General features: G+C 31.2%; 1 protein-coding gene across 1 annotated transcript in view; it reads right to left on the bottom strand.

Moving 5' to 3' along the window:
- Positions 1-16153, bottom strand: part of LOC145245770 (cilia- and flagella-associated protein 58-like) — a 69026-nt gene extending 52873 nt beyond the window's left edge. The window contains exons 1-5 of the mRNA XM_080107378.1: positions 16015-16153; positions 9796-9882; positions 6547-6762; positions 3538-3689; positions 2166-2322 (exon numbers count right to left, since the gene is read on the bottom strand). Of these exons, the coding sequence (XP_079963504.1) occupies positions 2166-2322; positions 3538-3689; positions 6547-6762; positions 9796-9882; positions 16015-16026 (624 nt within the window). The 5' untranslated portion in view covers positions 16027-16153. The remainder of the gene's footprint in view (positions 1-2165; positions 2323-3537; positions 3690-6546; positions 6763-9795; positions 9883-16014) is intronic.
- Between the last annotated feature and the right edge of the window lie 5841 nt (positions 16154-21994).

The raw sequence follows: 21994 nt of genomic DNA, 5'->3' as shown, positions 1-21994 counted from the left end.
TTTCGGTGGAGGAGAAATCCTTCACGACTGAGACAATTTTTATTTTTGTACCTTTTCTCCACGTTAAAAAACGACCCTGGTGTCTAACTCTGTCCCGTGGGGAGGCACAGTAAATAGGCTCAATTTATTTGTTCCAGTTCATGTTTCCTGTGAATGTTAAGCCGAAGAGTTTGAAAGAAGAATTCTCAGGTAGGGTGTTATTTGTCATGGATATCGGTGGTTGGAGAGACTTCTTGTAATTGTTAAAGGAGAGCAAAATGTTTTGATTGATGCAATCTCAAATTTTTTCAGGTAAATCTTGTGGAATTCAGGAATGCTTTTATCACCCTCAAGAATCTACATAGAATTTCGAACAAAACTTTTTATTTCATCAACAAACAAGAATCCATGACAGATAAAGTACTAAGTATTAAGTGACACCTTTCTGGTGGGTGATGGTTTAATCCTCAGTGCGGGCGATACTAAGAATACAATTACAAATTACTTAAGACTTCTACCCGGTCATGGTTGACAGAATGAGAACATGCTACCCTCGTGAATTAAATAAAGGTTTCCAATTGAAAATCCGTGCAGATTCTGGAGTTTGACAGAAAGATTCCCGAGTTTGACAAGATACACGTGAAGAAAGTCGTGGATTACATTGACTGAAGTGCGACAATAATACTCAAGATGAGAACAATACTGTGAATAAAAAAAAAATAATACAAAGATCAATCCTCATCTCAAAATTTCAAGAAACATAATTGTTATTTGTTTGTTATTTGATTGTTATTTGTTTGTTGTTTGATTGTTATTTGATTGTTATTTGTTTGTTGTTTGTTTGTTGTTTGATTGTTATTTGATTGTTATTTGATTGTTATTTGTTTGTTGTTTGTTTGTTGTTTGATTGTTATTTGATTGTTATTTTATTGTTATTTGTTTGTTGTTTGTTTGTTGTTTGATTGTTATTTGATTGTTATTTGATTGTTATTTTATTGTTATTTGATTGTTATTGTTTGTTGTTTGTTTGTTGTTTGATTGTTATTTGATTGTTATTTGATTGTTATTTGTTTGTTGTTTGTTTGTTGTTTGATTGTCATTTGATTGTTATTTGATTGTTATTTGTTTGTTGTTTGTTTGTTGTTTGATTGTTATTTGATTGTTATTTGATTGTTATTTTATTGTTATTTGTTTGTTGTTTGTTTGTTGTTTGTTTGTTGTTTAATTGTTATTTGATTGTTATTTGTTTGTTATTTGTTTGTTGTTTGATTGTTGTTTGATTGTTATTTGATTGTTATTTGTTTGTTGTTTGTTTGGTATTTGATTGTTATTTGATTGTTTTTTGTTTGTTATTTGATTGGTATTTGATTGTTATTTGATTGTTATTTGTTTGTTGTTTGATTGTTACTTGATTGTTATTTGATTGTTATTTGTTTGTTGTTTGTTTGTTGTTTGATTGTTATTTGTTTGTTATTTGTTTGTTGTTTGTTTGTTGTTTGTTTGGTATTTGATTGTTATTTGATTGTTATTTGTTTGTTGTTTGTTTGTTGTTTGATTGTTGTTTGATTGTTATTTGATTGTTATTTGTTTGTTGTTTGTTTGGTATTTGATTGTTATTTGATTGTTATTTGTTTGTTATTTGATTGGTATTTGATTGTTATTTGATTGTTATTTGTTTGTTGTTTGATTCTTACTTGATTGTTATTTGATTGTTATTTGTTTGTTGTTTGTTTGTTGTTTGATTGTTATTTGTTTGTTATTTGTTTGTTGTTTGTTTGTTGTTTGTTTGTTGTTTGATTGTTATTTGATTGTTATTTGTTTGTTGTTTGTTTGTTGTTTGTTTGTTGTTTGATTGTTATTTGATTGTTATTTGTTTGTTGTTTGTTTGTTGTTTGATTGTTATTTGATTGTTTTTTTATTGTTATTTGTTTGTTGTTTGATTGTTACTTGATTGTTATTTGATTGTTATTTGTTTGTTGTTTGTTTGTTGTTTGATTTTTATTTGTTTGTTATTTGTTTGTTGTTTGTTTGTTATTTATTTGTTATTTGATTGTTATTTGATTGTTATTTGTTTGTTGTTTGAGTTGTTGGATTCACTATTGGCGTACTCAAATGCAAAATTAAATTCTTTTAAAACTAATAAGGTGTTTTCATTGTAATGTTCTTGTTCTATAATGCTTACTTACCTCTAAAATTTTATTTTGGGCTTCTTCCAATTTTGCTTCCAATTCCTGTTTGGTTTCTGTCAAGTTGGACTGTTCCGCAAGCAAAGAAGAAATGTCCATGGTAACCTCATCATGTTCAGTCGTTATTGCATCCTTAACGCTTTGAACATTGGCTGAGCTAAAGAAAACAACAAAAAAAGAATCAAAATCTCATATACAATGGCTTCTGGAATTAAATTACAAAAGAAACCGCCGTCATTCGGAAATGAGATATATTAGAAGAAAAAGCACATAGTACATACATTTGTTATTTCAAAAGAGGTGTTCAATAAGTCATGTCTTTGAACCACTTTCACTTGTTTAATCTAGCTAAAATTTTGCATGTGCAATGATTTATATCTCTATGGATTATGTGGTAAATTACAGCATTGTACTAATTGTGGTTTCTGATTTACACGTGTTTGAACTGAATCAGGTGTAAAATGGAGCCTATTGAGTATCACACAGTGATCCGCTTTTTTGTATTTGAAAGGACCTACACCACAGGAGACTTTTGATGAAATGAAAAAAATGTATGGTAATGATGCCCCATGACATGACCTTGTAAAACTCTGGCATCATGAATTCAAACAATATTTGAGTTATTCAAACTATTGTTCTTTTCTTGAGTGTTATTCACACAAGGTTCAATTCTCAGTCCTGGCGACACTAAAAATATAATTTCGAATTACTTAGAACTTCTACTCAGTCATGGCTGACGAAACGAGAACATGTTACCCCCATGGATTCAATTTGAAATTCCGTGTAGGTTCCCGAGTTCAGCAGAAAGATTTCTGAGTTTGATAGAAAGATTTCCGAGTTATAGATAAGATACCTGAAGGTAGAAGGTTACATCGACCGAAACCTTGTCTCAATAAAACTCAAGATGAGAACAAATAACACGAATTATCAATCATCATCTACAAAATTTAGAAACAAATTATGAAATGAGCTGTTTAAAGTGTCATTCCATCTACTTGATCAAAATATAATTTTTTATGAAGAAAAAAAAATCAAATTGTGATCATCATTTTTGTATTGCTGTTTTTATTTTGTTTTTGTTTTTTGTTATTGTGAAACTGTTTTATGGCAGAATCCCGATTTTCATGAACAAAAACAGAAAAAAAAACATTTAGAAACTAGAAAAAGTTAATTTTTAAAATCGTTTAAGTCAAGCCATCAAGATCAAAAGAAAACCAATTAAAAATATATATATATATATTTCTAGATAAAGTGAAAAACACTTTAAACGTCATATTAATCCAGAAAAAGTGAACCGATTTATTATTTTTATACACGACATCATTCTAACCTTAACGTTAATGCAACAAACATATTTTTTTTTTTTTTTTACCTTTGGTCTTCTTGTGCCAAGCTTAAACATTCTCCTTCCTGGACTAAACGCCTTAGATTTCCAATATCAGTCTCCAAAGATTCAACAGTTCGTTTGTAATCTTGCTCTTTTTGTTGGTTTTGATCCAAAAGTTTCCAGGCTTTTTCAACTTCCTGTTAAGTCCAATATTTAAAGATGAAATTTCAATCAATTAACGGCATAAATATTATTTATTCATTTATTTATTGCGGACTATTATTTTCATCTTTTAGTTGTTGTTAACAATAAATAAATAATAAAAATTACTCATCTAATTAATTAAATAATATGGCACAAACATTATTCAATAATATTGCTAAAAATGGAAATTAACATCGTTGTAATTACATTTTCTTTCTGATATTTTTATTTATAAACTTAAACCATTTTCTTTTTATATTACGACTCAAGACAAATAGAATGATTGGCGGGATGGTCAAAAATAGTATGTTAATGAAACCAAACGTTATTGTAAAAATATATCAAGTTCTAATAAGGCTTTTGTTTCTTGCATATTGTCGCTAGGTGTATGTCTTTGTCAAAATGATTTCTCAGTAGACACGGCCTGGATATTTAACAGGTCGTGGTCGCCAAGATCATCAAATTTAAACCGTTGTGATTTTTTTCATTTGTTAATACCTAAAAACAAAAGATTTTTCTACATCACCCTTCAACACTTGAGAATATGAAGTTGATATGAACCATACTTTTTGCTAGTGTTATTGACCCTTCTTACTAACAGTGCCTAATAATATTTGTTTTTTTTTTTGTGCCCAGTATTGTCAGGGAGAAACAAAATTGTCTTTATTAATATTACTTTATTATATTTGGTAAGTGATTAGGGGTAACAAAATATTTTGGTCGACTTGGAGTTGTTCGGAATAAATAAATGAAAATTACGATGTAATATTTTATCTCTTTAGACTATTTTCATTATCAACATAATTTCTCTTTTATATTATTGTGAAAGTGGATAGAGGGAACAGAATTACCCAGAATAAAAAATATCATGGTGTTTCGTTCTATTTGGTGTTGTCCAAGAGCAATAAATATGAGATTACAATACTACATTTTGAAAGAGATAGCCCCAGTATCTGAATTACATTGCTTTCAGCATCTTAAAACAAGAGAGATGAATGAGTTGGACAAAGGATAAAGAAAGGGTTAAGGAGAATGACGGTAAAAGGAGGAGAGAGAAACAGGAAAAGATTCAGACACAACTGAAGAGAGAGGGAGAAACAAAAATTTTAATATAAAGATGTTACACACATTATTTAATTTCTATTTAATTTTAGATGGCTCTGAGCAATACCGTGTAGCCCTAGTAAGAAAATCGACATAATTATACTAAAGAGGAAATGGAGATGAACTATTTTTCATTTTTTTTTTTTAGAATTGTGGGCAATATGAACTGGAACAAATAAATAGAGGACATTGCAAAGGCTGCTGCAAAGAAGGTGAGTTCCCTCTATCGAGCTAGAAGACTACTCACACTTGAGAGTATCCTGTACCTTTACAAGGCCACCATTCACCCATGCAAGGAGTATTGTTGCCATATCTGGGCTGGTGCATCTACCACTAGTCTCTCCCTCTTAGATAGGGTCCAAAAAAGAGTTGTCAATCTAATCGGTCCCACTTTATCAACTAAGCTTCAGCCCCTGTCCCATCGCCACAATGTTGCATTTCTGTGCCTGTTTTACAAATATTTTAATGGAATGCGTCTGATGAACTTGTTTCACTTGTACCCCCTCGACGTACATACCCCCGACAAACCTGCTTAGCAATAAGATCTCACCCCTTCATGGTTGATGTCCCTAAATGCCAGAAAGCTTTCTATTCTAATAGTTTCTTCCCTCGAACAGCTAGACTTTGGAATTCTCTTCCTGCTGCCTGCTTTCCTGGCTGTACTGATATGCAGAAGTTTAAATGTAACATAAACAAATATCTTGTTAATCTTTCCTAGACATGGCCCCAAATAGTAGTCCCTTATGTCCAAGTGGCGATATGCTTTGTAAGGGATGAAGATGAGTAAAAAAAAAAAAAAAAAAAAGCATGGTGTGGCATAAAGATTTTCCACATTTGAAGAAATGATGCAGTAGAGAATGAATGTCTCAATCTATATTTTCTTTCTTCATCAGCAATTCATCAGCAATTCATCAGCAATTCATCAGCAATTCATAGCAATTTATCATGCTCATTTCTTCTATCAATGGTCGTGGTGTATTGAGTGAAATGGTACTTAGGTGTTTGATCTCTTTAAGAAAGGATGAAGATGGTGACCACCAATGTCCTCAGATTTACAGTCTTGTGAGTTTTTCATTTTTTAAAAATGATGCAAGCTAAGGTGTTTAATCTCATTAAAAAGAGATTTGAAATTGAGCTATTGTACTTAAACATTGCTAAAATAATACCTACATGATGGAGCATAAAGGTTTCCCATATTTGGTTTCGCAGTAGTTGCAGTAGAGAGGCAGAGTAGGTTTCAATCGATGAGATAGGTTATATAATTTAATTTTTTTTTTTTTTCATAAATTATTAAAACAATTTCTGTATCATGTTCATTTCTTCTATCAATGATCGCGAAAATGTTTCCTCTGCATTTGATAAGGAGAAATATTGAGCTAGATCACCAAGATCACCAGATTTGAGACCTTGTGACTTTTTCCTTTCAGCATACTTAAAGAAGAAGATTTTTTTTCCGAAACTCTTAAAAATTTAAAGTATAAAAAAAAAAATTAATCGACATAATTCTATTACACACAAAATGGAGAGTCATAGAGAGCTTCCGGTAAAAATCCAATTAATGTATTGTCAAATATTCCCTCCATTTTGGTTTGATATCATTTTTAAAACCCATTAAAATAAAACGATTTTTTATGTCCGTTTGTTCCTCGATAATTCTGTTCTTATTTTTATATCCAACTAAAATATGAGAAACACATATACTTTTGTTACTGGATTTGATTCTAAGAAATAAACCGAAAACTTCACCTGTTTAAGGGATGCAATTGTGCTCTTGTCTTCTTCCGAAAGGGTCATTAGTTGGGTAACTTTCGTCCCATGCGTCACTATGTCCGCGTTTAACTCGAGACATTTTTGCATCAACTGCCTTTCATTTTCATGCGACTTCTTGAAAGACTTGTGCAGTTTCTCATATGCTGCTGTGAATCTCTCCAAAGTGTTGTCACCCTTAAGTTCCTGGATGACCTATAAAATAAATCAAAAACACACGAAAGAATTAATTATTATTTTACCACGGTTACTCATTTAAATTTATATTTACTTTGATATAGAAAACAAAAATCTATTAACAATGGATTTTATATTTAATTATTATTTGCTAAGGTATTGTATTTGCTTTTACAAAATATAATTACATAATAAAGCATAACTGCACATTGAATAATGACTGTGTAAGCGAAAGTGTAATATACAAATGCATTAAAAAAATCAGGTGGAACTATGACAATGATAATACTAACTTGTCCAATATTAATAATAATAACAATTATATATCCGCAAATAAATAAAAGATAAGACAAGTCCCCAAGGCCTTAACATATTTAAATTTGAGTTCAGCACCATGCAAAACTGCTAAATAGACATACACAGAAAATTTTGGACAAATATGGTAAAATAGTCCCAAAAATGGAGTGTTTTTTATTAGCCTTAAAAGAACCCTTGGGGACACACCCAAGAGTTATCGTGAAGTATAGACAAACAAAATTATATAGCAACCAGTTAGTTACAACTTTTCAGAAAGTTTTATAAAAATTCAAGGCATGCTGCAATATTTTAAGTTATAAATTTATTATATTTTTTAGTAGAATATCTTGTCCTTTTCTTTTCCAGTTTTAACAACTAGTCCTTTACTTTTCCATGTTTAAGCTTAGCCATATTACTTTTCATGCTCACATTTTTTCTATTGTAATCCATGATTTTTCAGGCTTCCAATAAATTCACTTGTTCCTTGTTTAATTTCAGTTTTATTTTTTGCCCCATAAACATAAACACATATGCAATAACAATGTACGGCACCCGTCTCCTTTCAATTATCTCCCTTTCATGCTTTCATTCTCTCTGTTTCACGTGTTACTTCTCTTTTCGCGACAACAGTGAATTAGTAGCAACAATAGTCACTGAAGCGACGTGGTTGCCATGGAAACCAGTCATTAAAAGCGTCGCTCACCTCCTTACATATTTTTACGATTTTGAACACCAATAAATTCATCATAACTTTTGTTTTACTGAACGAAAATTGAAAATTTCTTTCCAAAATATAACTGAGAAGGTGATCTATAAACTGTAATAATTGTTTTAAATTTTGTTGAAAAATGAGTGAGCTGTAAAGCTTTAAAGCAGTTCGAAATGACTAAAACTGTCACTAAACCATATAATATATATAATTTTTACTTGGTTCGCTATTATTTGTTTTTATAAAATTTTCTTGTCATTTTTAGCTTTTAGACAGACATTCACCCACTATCTCATACATTCCACCTGAGAGACCTTTTAAGAATCTAACCGTCTCTTTAAGTGCGATTGTTTGTATCTCTCTTGCACTTGGTTCACCGGGTATATTTGGCAGGTAGTTTTTGACATTCTTTTTCTATGAGTCTGGTCGCCCCTATAATTACAAAAATGATGGAGATTTTTCTGGGATTCCAGTTCTTTTTCACGTCGTCAAAGAACGAATGTTAAAAAATCAAAAATGTTTTGTAGCGAAACCAAAATTATAGTAATAATAACGATGATGATGATGATAATGATAATTTCGACGAAAATAAATAGAAAAAGTTTTTTTTAAAGCGACAACACTTAATTTCTTTCTTTCTTCTTCTGTTCCTTTTTTTTTTCTTCTTTTTTTACTTTTCCAATGACTAATCAATGGCGAGAACAATCAGAGCTGCCCAACCCCTAAAAAAACAGGATCTGAGGGACATATCCGGAAAAGGGAGATAATACAAGGGTCCCCTGTCTTCCTTTCAAATGACCAGAACCAAAATAAATAAATAAATAAATAAAAGATAGCAAAAACAAAACGCAGCAGTTAGCGAGAAAAGGGTGATAAGGGACAAAGCGTAGTTTGTTGCACTGAATTTCGGTTCAACACATTCGACCAGATTTTATTCTTATTTCTCCTAGCTCGCCACTCCAACAATCATGGAATTTTAAAAGAAAAGAATTCGGGAAAGTCAACAAATACCAAAAGAATTCGGGAAAGTCAACAAATACCAAAGGAATTCGGGAAAGTCAACAAATACCAAAGAAGAAATCTCGTATTCCTTTCAACAACATCAACGTCCAAAGAACATGAACAATATGAAATTGACATTTGTTATTTTACACATACTGAAACGCATACTAAAAGACCGGGGAAAAAATGCTAAGTACTACGATATCGTACTTATGATAAAAACATTATAAACATTTATCGGTTTTGTACTAGCTGGAACGAGGGGCGGCGTTGCTCGGTGGTAAAAAAAAAAGAGAAGGGACTTGGGTGCCATCAACCAGAAGCAAAACCAAAAGCAAAATTTTATAAGTAAAAAATAATGATGCGAACTCACAAAGCGTAAGACCATAAATTATTCATTGGACTAAGACGTTAACGATGTTATCACATTGCAAATTTATTTATTTAAAAAGAAAGTTAGAAACTCGCATTTCTTCATGTGTGTTTAAGATTCACCGTCATAGCAAATATTTTTACATGACCCCCTTCAAATAAAACATTTCTACATGAAATAATTAACGACTTTTTCTAATTTTTCGATATTATTTATCCGAGGGATCACTTTTTCTTACGATATCATGTCTATGCCGCAACGATATGGATGACAAAAGTTTTTCACAGATTTATTATCTTATAGAACTTTAAAAGAAAAGAATTTGGAAAAATCAACAAAAGCAAAGAAGAAAAGAAATTTCGTATTGATGTGGCAATAGTACCCCATTTTAGGATGTAGAAAATTGTGTTAGGAGTGAGATACCTTCTGGAGCGATAGAATGAAGCAAACATTTTTCTGGCGACCTTGACAACAGATTTGATGTAAACGCCAATATTTTGAAGTCAGAAATAAAACATGTTTATATTTTTCATATATTTTCAATAACTAAAATCAACCAATATCACAGTTTAATTGTCGCTTTCTTTGATTGGTTTATGAATGTAAAAGTAAAAAAAAAAGTATGGAAAGTTTCAAACATTTCATTTTTAACTGATTCATTTATTCTTACCTGTTGGATTTCATTGTCCGTCCTTTCAAAGCTCGTCTCGTCAAGGGATAATTCATATTTCTTTGGATTGCTTTCTTTACCATCAGGCTGTCAAGTGAATTTAAACACACAAAAAAGGAAATCCTTTATTTTTGTTCAATACAACCACGCAACGATACAGCAACAATAATAGCATGTTTAATGTAATACAACGAAACATATCTATATCATTATTAGGGCTAGGACAACAGCATATTCTTTTCATTGTTTTGACTCTCGAGTGTGTATCCGTTGATATCTTATATGCTTTTATATAGAGTGGTGTGGTTCTCGGTTGATTAAGTGTATCTATGTCGGATATATACTCGAGAGTCAAAACAATGAAAAGAATATGCTGTTGTCATAGCCCTAATCATTATACACTAAAGCAATTTTGTGTTCGTATATACTTTATCACCTTTCACACTCATGTCGGGCTGAGTGTCAAGAACGGATCCTTGACAAGTACTCTACCCAGTCTCCAAGCCGCCTAAGCAGCAAGTAGATTATCCCCATCATTACTGATAAGGATATGACCCCAATGATTCCGACGATCTTACTTATAACTTACAGTTAGGACAATCAACCAATCAGACATGTTCAAATTTATTATAAAAAATATCGAATTTTGGATTCAATTCAGTTCACTGTAAAACCTCTGTCTTGAAACGATTGAATTGTGACAGCATTGATTCATCGCCGCCATCTTTGTTACTAAGAATTATTTAACATTCGAAATCATGACTGCATTGATTCTTCACCAATTTGATTTACTACTGCCATGTCTCAACACTTAACAGTGTATCTCTACAAATCTGCTATCAGACCATTATGGAATACTGTTGTCATATTTGGGCCAATGAATCTTTGTCCCATTTGAAGGTTCTTGATAAGGTGCAGAAACGTATCTGCTATTTGATAGACTCCTACTCTTTCTTCTTCTGTGTTTTCCTCCTACTTATAGCCTTAGTCTTCTCAAGACTAATGTCAGTAGGCATCTCCTGTCTTTGCTATAATATCTTTTCATTCTTATTAGTATCTTACATCAAGTGGCTTCATGCCTTGTCTGGAACAATTTCCATTAAAAACATATGTTAAATTCTGTTAGTGCCTGTTCTTTACTTAAAATAATTTTATTTGTTTGTTTAATAACATTTTGAAATAGTAAAAACATTTTGGTTCCAAGGAAAAAAACATCAGAAAATAATATGGCCACCAGTAATTAAATCATTAAATTAAAATTTAGTTTTCAAGGCTTTAAAATGTTAGAATTTTATTTCGAAATCCAATTAAAACTAAACGAAACAGGTAACATATTCCAAGAGTCACTATGTTACAAGTGAACCAATGTATTTGTCCCTATTTACTTGTATCCCCACGAGGACAAAGTTTGACTGAAGGTTGGATTTTCCCCTCAAAAGAGTACTCTGGGAGAGGCAAATCTACACAGTACCTCAGTCATAGAAGGATTTAAGAAATAAAACTAAATACAGCTTAAGTCTAGATTCCCAGCCGAAAATATATTTATCTTGACTAACAGGACCTGTAGAAATTCCACAGCGGCATCTTTCATGTGTAATATATTGCTGCTGGACAATGTGAATGGAGACTGCAATATTATTGTAGCCTTTTTGTTAAAACTGTAAAAGTATTTATCTAAGTAATCTGGTTAATGTAGTGTCAGAATATATCAGGTTATTGCGGTTTATCTCCAGTATCCTTATAGCAGTCTGTGATATTGCCATTGTATAGACCCCCGGTGCAAAAGGAAACTCCACGATATCATTATACCATCTTTAGACAGAACAGAAACTACCCTTGGATCTTAGCCAAAAGAATAAGAAGGTACATTTTAGTTTCACGTATGGCCCAGAAGCGACATCATCGTTTTTAATTTATTTTTTTATATTGCGCTTTGGTGATCTGGAGATACTAATTTAATATTCGTAGTGTGTTATCACCTTCTATCCTCCTTAATAAATAGAATCTCCCAATCAAATCATTTATAATCTGGAAAGTGTGACACATGTACGTGCATACGTTAAAAGTACTACAGTATTTTCAAGTACGTAAGAATTTGCTTAAAATATTTTTGTTTGTTTAATAGCATTTTTAAAGAGTAAAAATAATTCTCCCCCTCCAAAAAAAACAGAAAATAATACGGCCACCAGGGATAAAAACATTAAAATACATTAAATTCGGTTACAGTGTATTATTATTAACTTGATCCATATGACGTCATCTGGAAGTGTTTGCCCTTTCAGTTTGTTTAGTTTTTCTTTTTTTAACCAAATTTTTTTTTAACTTAATTATTTTTTTAATCAAATTGTTTTTTAACCAGATTATTTTTTTAATTGAATTATATTTTAACTGAATTATTTTTTTAACCAAATTATTTTTAACAAAATTATTTTTTAACTGAATTATTTTTCAACCAAATTATTTTTTTCAATTGAATTATTTTTTAAATGAATTGTTTTTTTTAATCAAATTATGTTTTTTAATCAAATTATTTTTTTAATTGAATTATTTTTTAACTGAATTATTTTTTTAACCAAATTATTTTTAACGAAATTATTTTTTTAACTGAATTATTTTTCCATCAGATTATTTTTTTTAACCAAATTATTTTTTTAACTGAATTATTAGGTGTATCATAATTTTGAGGGAATTTTTGACACCATTCACACAAAACTGCGAATAAAATATTAAAAAAAAAACCCCGTAATTTCTCTTTTTAAAGTGGATTGTTTATTTTCTTTATGGAATATACTTCTAAAATAAACTATTAAAGTTGTTTAAAAAAATAATAGAAATATTATTATTTTTTTTTTTTAAAAACAGAGATTACAAAGTACCGGCGCACTTTCATGCAGCCATTTTTTTACATAATGAAATCAATTGAATTTTACGAGTTAAATATTTTTCAATTTTTAAACTTAAAAATTTTTCTATTGGTTCAATTTTTACGATATTTTCAGGGTCAATGTGAAATTTTATGCTCTTTCCAATAAATCAAATATAATATTTTGGACAAACGTTTTTTTTTATTCACTCCCCCCCCATTTTGAAATGTCTATTAAAATTTTAATAATTAATTTATGTACCAAAGTTTTATATATCACAAATTGAAGATAAAAGATCAATAAATAAAATATTCTAATTTAAAACAAAAAAGAATAGTTTTTTGGAAATTTACCTGTAAATCCACAATGTAAAACCTTTTTTTTATTTTTTTAAACACGTTGAATATTTTTTTTAAGTGGAAGCTTATATTATGCTCAGAATGTCAAGTAAATATGGGATGCTTACAACAATTTTTTCTATTTCATTCAATATTTTCTTTTTTTAGATATAAAAAAACAAAAAATGCAGTCGATAAAGAAGTATTAAAATATATCAATCAAAAACTCATATATTTCATTAAAAGAATAAAAAAGATCCAAAAAATACAGTCAACTGTTTTTTTTTTAACAATAAAAACTTATAAGTGAATATGTTCGGTTTTTAAGTACGGAGGACCGAAATACAAAATTTGGTTTACAGCATGCATTAAAAAGACATAAATTATGTCCCTTCAAGGCGCCGGAATATAAGGCGAATAAAATCAGACTTGTCTCCCTTTATTTGAACAGTTAAAAAACGTGAGTTCGCATTTGTTTTTAATCCTTGTTTAAAAAAGTATTTTATTTGAAAAGGACATGGAATATAAGTATAAATATGGATAAATTCTTAATAATGAACAATTGAACTCCTCATCGAATACTAGTTTTTATAGATAAGTAATTTTTTGGAATTTATATATATTTTTTTATAATTGAAGGAAGTAAAATTTCGTTGTTTTTTTTAATCTTTTTTAAGGAAAAACGATTTTAAAAAACAAATATTGCATGATTTGTTTTTAAACCTGTTATTTTTTTTTAAATTTTGGTCTTTGCTCCTTTAATTAGATAAAAATTAGGGTTTGAATTACATTTTTCAAGAAGTTATAAGCTTCAAAAGACAATAAGTCTAAATATTTCATTGTTTACCGCAAATTTTTAATGACGATTTCTGACACTGCTACTGAATTATATTTATACGAAATTATTTTTTAACTGAATTATTTTTTTAACTAAATTATTTTTTTAACTAAATTATTTTTTTAACTAAATTATTTTTTCGACTGAATTATTTTTTTAACCAAATTATTTTTTTTAACTGAATTATTTTTTTAACCAAATTATTTTTTTTAACTGAATTATTTTTTTTAACTGAATGACATTTCTGGCAATATGTTATATTAACAAAGTCTTGTCAATGCCATTAAAAGGTTAATGGTCACTTTTGACATTGCAATTATTTTCATAGAAATAAGCTTGTTTATGTTGGGAAATTATTCCAAACCAAATAAATTTATTTCAGGTTAAATTGCATCAAGATGATTAGCAGTAAACTAATCTCTTCTCAAAAAGAGAAGTCAAAGCCTGGGACAATAATATTAAATTAAAGGAACAAAGTGTAGTATCTGTTTTGATAATACATTTCACTTTTTTTAGTTACGTAAATTATTTTGAGTGTTCTGATAATATTTCAAATATCAGAATCTTACTTAAAACTATGTGTTAGCAACAACAAAAAAAAAGCAAACATTGTTATTAGCAACTTAGGGTTAGGGTTAGGATTAGCGATCCAGTATTTTCTTAGAGGGACAGAAGACTCCAAATGGTGCATGGAAGATGATAAATTGAAATTAAGTATATTTTCTAAATATTAGAAAAAAATTGGGTGATATTCTTTATCTAGATACAAATCAGAATATAAACTGGCATGTGTAACCACTTTTGAATTTGTATCAGCAAACTGTCAGCATATGTCCTGAATTTGTCATCAAATCTCAGGAATCTCCATTAAATTCAGGAAAGTCTATTCGGAACAACTCCCCCTACCCCTCAAAAATAGATTAAAAACAGTAATTGATAACTAGTTGACTCACCTGCAAGAAAATTTTAGTTTACTTATAGAAAAATGATGTCCATGTTAAAGTTGCGTTTTCATAAACAGACAATGTCATTTAGTTATCTCCCTTTTCAACCTACTAACTTCGTGTTTGCTTTCTTTCCTTTTTTTTTTTTTTTTTTTTTTCGGAACCTGCGGTAGGGGAGAGTAAAAGGGAAATAACTTAATACCATTTTTCTGTTTCTGAAAATACAACTTTAACATAATCGCCATTTTTCCACAATCAATTTCACGAGTTTCGGAAAAGAACAACTGGCTGCTGCAAATCTATTTTTTTTTTTTTTTTTTTTTTTAATTACTAAAAACATGTTTTTAAATAAGACTTAGATGTTTGACATTTGTTTAAAAATAGTGCCAAAACACTCCAAATAATTTACGTGACTAAGATAGGAATTTACTAAAAATCAGTTTATTTGTTTTGAAATAAGTCCTATTTATTAATAAAATAATTTGATTTCCATGAAAATAGTTATAAGCAACTTTTAACCTTTTAGTAGCATGAAGTACAATTTGCCAATATAAGATATTACCAGCAAAAAAGTAGAAATGTTTTTAACTGTTTTGTGAAAGTTATTAATCTGAAGAATAATTATGAAATATCAATATAAGTCAGAAATACTTTTTTTTAGTTTTTTGCAATAATGTATTTATTTATTTCTCTTCCATCGCAAAAATATGTGACACAAGGATCGGAAAGTGAGATTGAAAAGTCAGCACTCAAGAGGAGGAGCACTCTGACTCTACAAAAGATGCCTGTGCAGCCCCGTTGGCATTCTCTACTATAGGCATCTCAGGCGATTAGCAGTAAACTAACCTCTTCTCAAAGAGAGAAGCCAAAGTTTGGGACAATAATATTAAATTAAAGGAGCAAAGTATAGTATCTGTTCTAATACTACATTTCACCTTTTCTGTCCTCTGTCAATAGAGGAGAAATCCTTCATGACTGAGACAATTTTTATTTTTGTTCCTATCCAGAGTGGCCCTTTTTGGGGAGCTGGATTTTCCCCACATTAAAAACCGAACTTGTGTCTAACTCTGCCTTCTTGGGGAGGCAAGTCAGTAGGAATTATATTAAATTAAAATATTCTAAGTTTTTTTTCTTTATGTTGAAAAAAAAAATCAAGCATATTAAACAGATCAACGGATTAAACCCATTTCTTTTTTTTTTTTTTTTTTTTCTGTCGAGTTAAGAAAATTACTAACCTCTTCGTCCATGATTAAAAGCAATTTGCACGAAACTAAAATCCCATGAAAGCAATAAGAGTTGCTTGTTATGTTAGGGTAGGAATCCTAGCAACAGGGGAAATAATTCATTATTTTTTACTTTCGTTTATTTAATTATATTTCCACTAACAATCACATTATTATTTTTTTATTGATTTTTTCCGCACAAAAACTTATGTTATACAAAGCTCTTTTCCCTACTAAAGTTTTGAGGTTTAAAAATATGTATTACCTAAGTAGAAAAAAAATAGATAAAAACTTCTTCCAAGGACGATAACTCTATTTAGATTTAAATTTATGATGGAGTTATCCCACTTCCCAACCATAACAACTACACATCTAAAACAGCAATAAATAGTTGCGAGTTAACGACGAAATAAATAAGTAAGTAAATAAATAACCATTGTTTGTTTTTTTTGTTTTGTATTTTTTTTAAATTTTATTCATCTCTTCTTTCTGAGAGTTAGACTGCGCGTCTATATCATAATAATGAATAAAATATTGGATTTTAAGTAAAACAAATGGTACCTACGTAATTGTCACGGCGGAAATAGTAACATATCCAAAAATTACGAAAAACGATGGAACAGAAAAATAATTATTATTGAAAAAAGCACTTTGTGAAATCACTGTATTGACAGGGAGATAATTAAGTTCTGTTGCTTACGTCACGTGATAAACGTAATTCAAAATTTCAGACAAATTTTATTCCTCATCTAAATTTTATCGAAAACTGTTTTTCATGAATAATTATTTTTCTACCTTATCGTTTTCCATAATTTCCGGACATGCTGCTATTTGTGTCATAACAAGGTATCATTTGTTTTTCCTGAAATTCAATATTTTTTTCGTGATTATAATATAGAAGTGCTGGTTAGACACAACGTCAGGTGTAGTTTTGAAGACCCAGCACATCTGGATGTGCACTCTGGACTACAAAAATGCCTCAGCAGCCTCGACGACATTATCCGGTAGTGATGCTTAGGGCGTTTAGCAATAAACTCACCTTTTCTCAAAGAGAAAGGAAAGCCTGTACGGAGGTCGCTTTTTTTTGGGGGGGGGGGTCAGCATTTGCGAAATCTCTATTTTTATTGCGATATTTATAATGGTAGAAAGATATTTATAATGGTAGAAAGATATTTATAATGGTCGAAAGATATTTATAATGGTCGAAAGATATTTATAATGGTAGAAAAATATTTATAATGGTAGAAAGATAGGAAATATGTTGTACAGAAAGGACAAAAAAAGAGAGACATACATTCACACAAGAGATATTTTATAGTTTTTTTGTTTTTTTTACATGGGGGTCACCATTTATCAAGGCCCGAAGGGCACTCAGGGATAAGGGTCATTGCATGTACTGTAATCAATGAGATAGTATTGTAGTAATCATTAGTATTGGGGGTTTTGATAGAGTGTCTTACTTAAGGGGGCGGTTTGTCAGGAGTTTGTTTATGTTGAACTTGAAGACGTCCCCGTTGTAGTCAGGTGGGAAACAGGCAAGCGGCAGAGAGTTCCACTGGCGTGCAGTTCTAAGAAAGAAGCTTTGCTCATGGAATCTACGTTTGGATTTAGGCACAGATAAAGAGTGGGGAAAATTATTGACAGTAGTTTCAGCCAGACGGGTGTTTCTCGTGACAGATTGGCGAGGAGAGACGAGGGATTGGAACTCAGACGAGCACCTGCCATGGAGTTTAGGAATAGAGGATTACAGCAATATAAGAATGAAAACAGAGTTTTTAGTTGAGATATAAAAGAGTTCTGATGTCGACAGTTTTAGTGCCATGCGTTGCACGGGTCTGAAATATTATATCAGAACTTCAATCAATTATATGAATTATATTTGCTTGATTTAAAGTTATGAAAGAGAGTGTTCATTGCTTTTTATATTATTAAAAAGAAATTGAAAGAATGTTTAAATGTTGTGTGTGTGTGTGTGTGTGTGTGTGTGTGTGTGTGTGTGTGTGTGTGTGTGTGTGTGTGTGTGTGTGTGTGTGTGTGTGTTCGTTAAATTGTGATGGGTTTATTCATCTTTTAGTGCCAACAGTCTCCCGATGAGGCATTGGTGTATGCGTGCTGTGAGTTCTAGATTCAAGTACGGAAGAGAGGAAAAAGAAAGAGAAATGTTTGAATTCAACCTTTTTATTTACTATTTCATATGTTCAACTTCCTCAGACTGAACAGAGGAGAAACCACAACAGCTCATCGTTTGTCAAACTGATTGTCAAGCACGTATCCTCAGCAAGTACAAACACACTTACACAAGCTATGCCAGACAAGTATGTCGGCCATTCTCATCTTCTTTTTAAACAAGTTCAATGATGTCGTTTGGTTGTGTCATTAAATTCGAGTGTTTAAAATTATTAATACTTTCTAAACGTTAATTTATAGTGAAAACTGTCGCACAAAAAGAAACACAAAACCTTGCTTGTTGCCCAGAATTCAACAAAAAAAAAAAAAAGAAAGAAAAATACAGAAAAATCTTTATGATGTATGTATCCATCATGGAGCGAAAATTTCATATCCCAAAAATCACATAAATTGATCAAGTAGTTTTTTATGTATAGAAAATCATTTTCTTTTACAATTTTTAGTTAATTTAATAGTAAATCGTAACCATTACAAGGATGATTTTGATTTCGGTAGTTCAAATTCATTTGTATCCCTTTAGTTATTAAGATTAGCTGGAAGGGTGCCTGGCGTTACCTGGTCGTAAAATACAGTAAAAAAAAACGACTTAGGTGTCATCAGCCAGAAGTGAAACCGGACTCAAATTTTGTAAGCAAAAGAAAAAGAAAAAAAAATGCTGTATGGTGGATTCAAACTTGCAAAAGTTAAGTTCATAAGAGAATATGTTATCAATTGGACCATGATGACATAGATGTTATGACGTTGCAAATTTAACTTCTTAAAATGAAACAGTAAATCAACCATTCACGCATGCACGATTAACAAACGGCGTCGAAATTAAGGTTTTTTACCTGACCCTTCCTTCAAACAAAACAATATTTCTACATGAAATAATTTACAATTTTATTCTAATTTTTATATATTATGTGTCTGAGAGATCACTCTTTCTAATGATACCAGCTTCATGCCTGTTCGATGCGGGTGACAAAAGTTTTTAGTGGACATACAAACACACAGCCACACTAACACACACACACAGATAACTTAAATTTATACACTAGATTGACGGCACAAGACACGCCATCCTTGCTTTCTCATAAAATTTGCTTTTCTTAGTAATAGAATAGAACTACTTGATAAATTTACATGATTTTTGGTATATGACATTTTCTTTTTGTGTCAGATATGCACACCATAAAGATTTATTTTTATTTTGTATTTTTATTTTTTAATTAGTTTGAATTCTAGACAAGAACCAAAAGCTTTTATAATCACGAACGGATTTATTTAAATTTAATTACCCATATTGCTCAGTATTGGTAAAAGAATATTGGACAGTGTCTAAGTGAAAAAAAGGAAAAGTAAAATTTTGGGTGGTTGTCGAAGGTCTGTCAGTAGTTGTGTTCAGTTGAAGATAGTCAATGCTTAAGCATCCAGTGGACAGGGACAGAAGAGGAAATGGGGAATGTTCTGCTTTGGGTTTCTCTCATTTAATCCACAGGATAGCATGCTCTTATTTTGTTAAGTATTTCGCAGTTGTGTTTTGAGTGTTGCCTGTGTTGAGGATTGAACCTTCAACCTTCAGAAACGTGTAACTTTACAATTGAATTTTACCAAGTACTTTATCCACTATGTCACAGGTCATTGCAAATTATAAAATTCGGAAACAAATGTTTAGAATGTATATTTTCAGCAGATCCACAACACAATTGATTTTCATGAAATTAACAAAATGGTCCAGAGTTTTAAAAAAACAGTTACATGTCATTAAAAATGCTATTTGGTCCAAAAGTGAGTAATCATTTTATGTTGAATTTATATGCAAGCTTTTTCATGTAATCGCCAAAAAAGAAGTAGAATTACACTTTTCTATTTTTGGGTGAACTAACATAGGATGCAGGAATACAATCATACTTAAGAAGCAATATTAGTGGGGCAGATTGCTAAAACAATCTTTCACTTGGTGATACAAGCACCAAAATTGGCACACAGGTGCTTTAGAACTCCTTCTTTCAGAAAAGCACGTTAGCCAACTTCCAAAACAAAATGGCCGCCATTTTTCAAGATGGCCGCCATTCATACCAGTACAGAACAGATTTTGCACTAAATAATATCAAAGTAATGACATTTTGATTATCTGTACACAAGGAATCGAATTCTGCAATCAAAATTTCAATATCATTAAGTGTTATAGTAATATAATTAAAAAAAAAAATTTTTTTTACATAAGCATCACCCCTTATCAAGGCCAAGAGGCCACTTGAGGATAAGGATTAAAGAGTGTACAGTAGAAATTTGACAATATAGTAATCGTTAGTAATGAAAATTCGGTAAATTTGTTAACAAGTGGAACAGCTCATCAAGAATTTGTTTACGTTAGACTTGAAGACAACCATATTGTAGTCAGCCGGAAAGCAGGAAAACGGAAGACAATTCCACAGGCGTGCAGTTCTAAGAAAGAAGCTTTGTTTATGGAATCTACGTTTAGGTTTAGGCACAGATAAAGAGTGAGGGGAATTATTGATAGTGTTTTCAGCTAGACGAGTGTTTCTTGTGAATGTTTGGCGAAGAGGGACCATAGACTGAAGCTCAGTAGAACACTTTCCATTAAAATAACGATACAGTAGAGAAAAACTCGCAACATCTCTTCTGTGAGATAGAGGTTGCAGGGAAGAGAAAAGGACATCTCCTACGAGACTACGAAGTCTATTTTGAACTCTATCAAGGCAAGACAAGTCCTTTCTAGCAGCTCCTACCCAGATGTGGCAACAGTATTCCATCCTTGAACGTACCATATGATGACAATTATATGAACTAGCACTTTCTCAGTGAAGTTTCCGATGTGGTATCTCAAATTGTTGTGACAGAAGCACCATATACTATAAAAGACTGAAGTGACTTGCTTGAATCTAACCTGAATCATTGTTTTACTCTTTATATTTACAGCTACACATTAGTGTACACTTCAGGGTGTAGTGATAACATTTGCATGGTCCCCGACATTCATGCGTGCAACAACATTTTGTCAGTTGCTGGCAGGACTGGCTGGAAGGGTTGACCAGAGAACTTCTTAGGCTTCACCTTTTTTTGCCAGCCCCAGTCGCCAGGACTTTCAGGTTACATTGTACATTCTGTTGAATGGCCCTATATGCAAGCAGCTTGGAATGCAGATCGTCTAACATGCTGAATGAGATATGCACTAGTTGGTGAAATGGAGTCATAGGGTCTTTGCTTCCAAGTGCAGTTTTGCCTCATCAATCTTGGTAGTGTTGCTGTGTTTGTCATACATAGTGACAACAAATTTCTCGAGATCAGCATCTTCTATGGAAGGTGGGTACTGACTCAGTTTGCTGAAGACTGGGCCCACTTCAGGACAGACTGCACATGTTTGCCATGCAGTTGTCTTCCCTCTACCTCGAAAGGCTGAGACCGCAAGGTTCATTGTCTAGTCATGAATTGAGAACCATCTAATGGACTGTCCATGGCCAAATTTTAGTCAAAGCATTTCTAAGCCACTAAGTGAAAGATTCTTATGGAATATTGAGATAACCTGCCCCACTATAGAGTTTTATCCACAGTATTTGAGTTTGACATTCAAAAGTGATTGTGGAGTCTTTAAATTTCTGGCTACCATTAGGTCAAACTTCGAGTCTTTTGAGTCATTTGTGTTTGACTTGAAGATTAAGAAAATTCCGATTATTTTTCTTATTTCAAAACCGTTTGAAGAATTTACACAGATTCCATCCAGTTTTAAGAGAGAATAGATACCACCTATAAGTGTAACTGCGCATGTAATTGTGAAGCAAGGGTTGCACAATTCCTAACC

Source organism: Euprymna scolopes, chromosome 23, assembly GCF_053919585.1.
Source record: "Euprymna scolopes isolate OS-2025 chromosome 23, ASM5391958v1, whole genome shotgun sequence".
Lineage (NCBI taxonomy): Eukaryota > Metazoa > Mollusca > Cephalopoda > Sepiida > Sepiolidae > Euprymna > Euprymna scolopes.
Note: the sequence above shows the minus strand (reverse complement) of the source record. Positions and strands in the feature narration are given on the sequence as shown.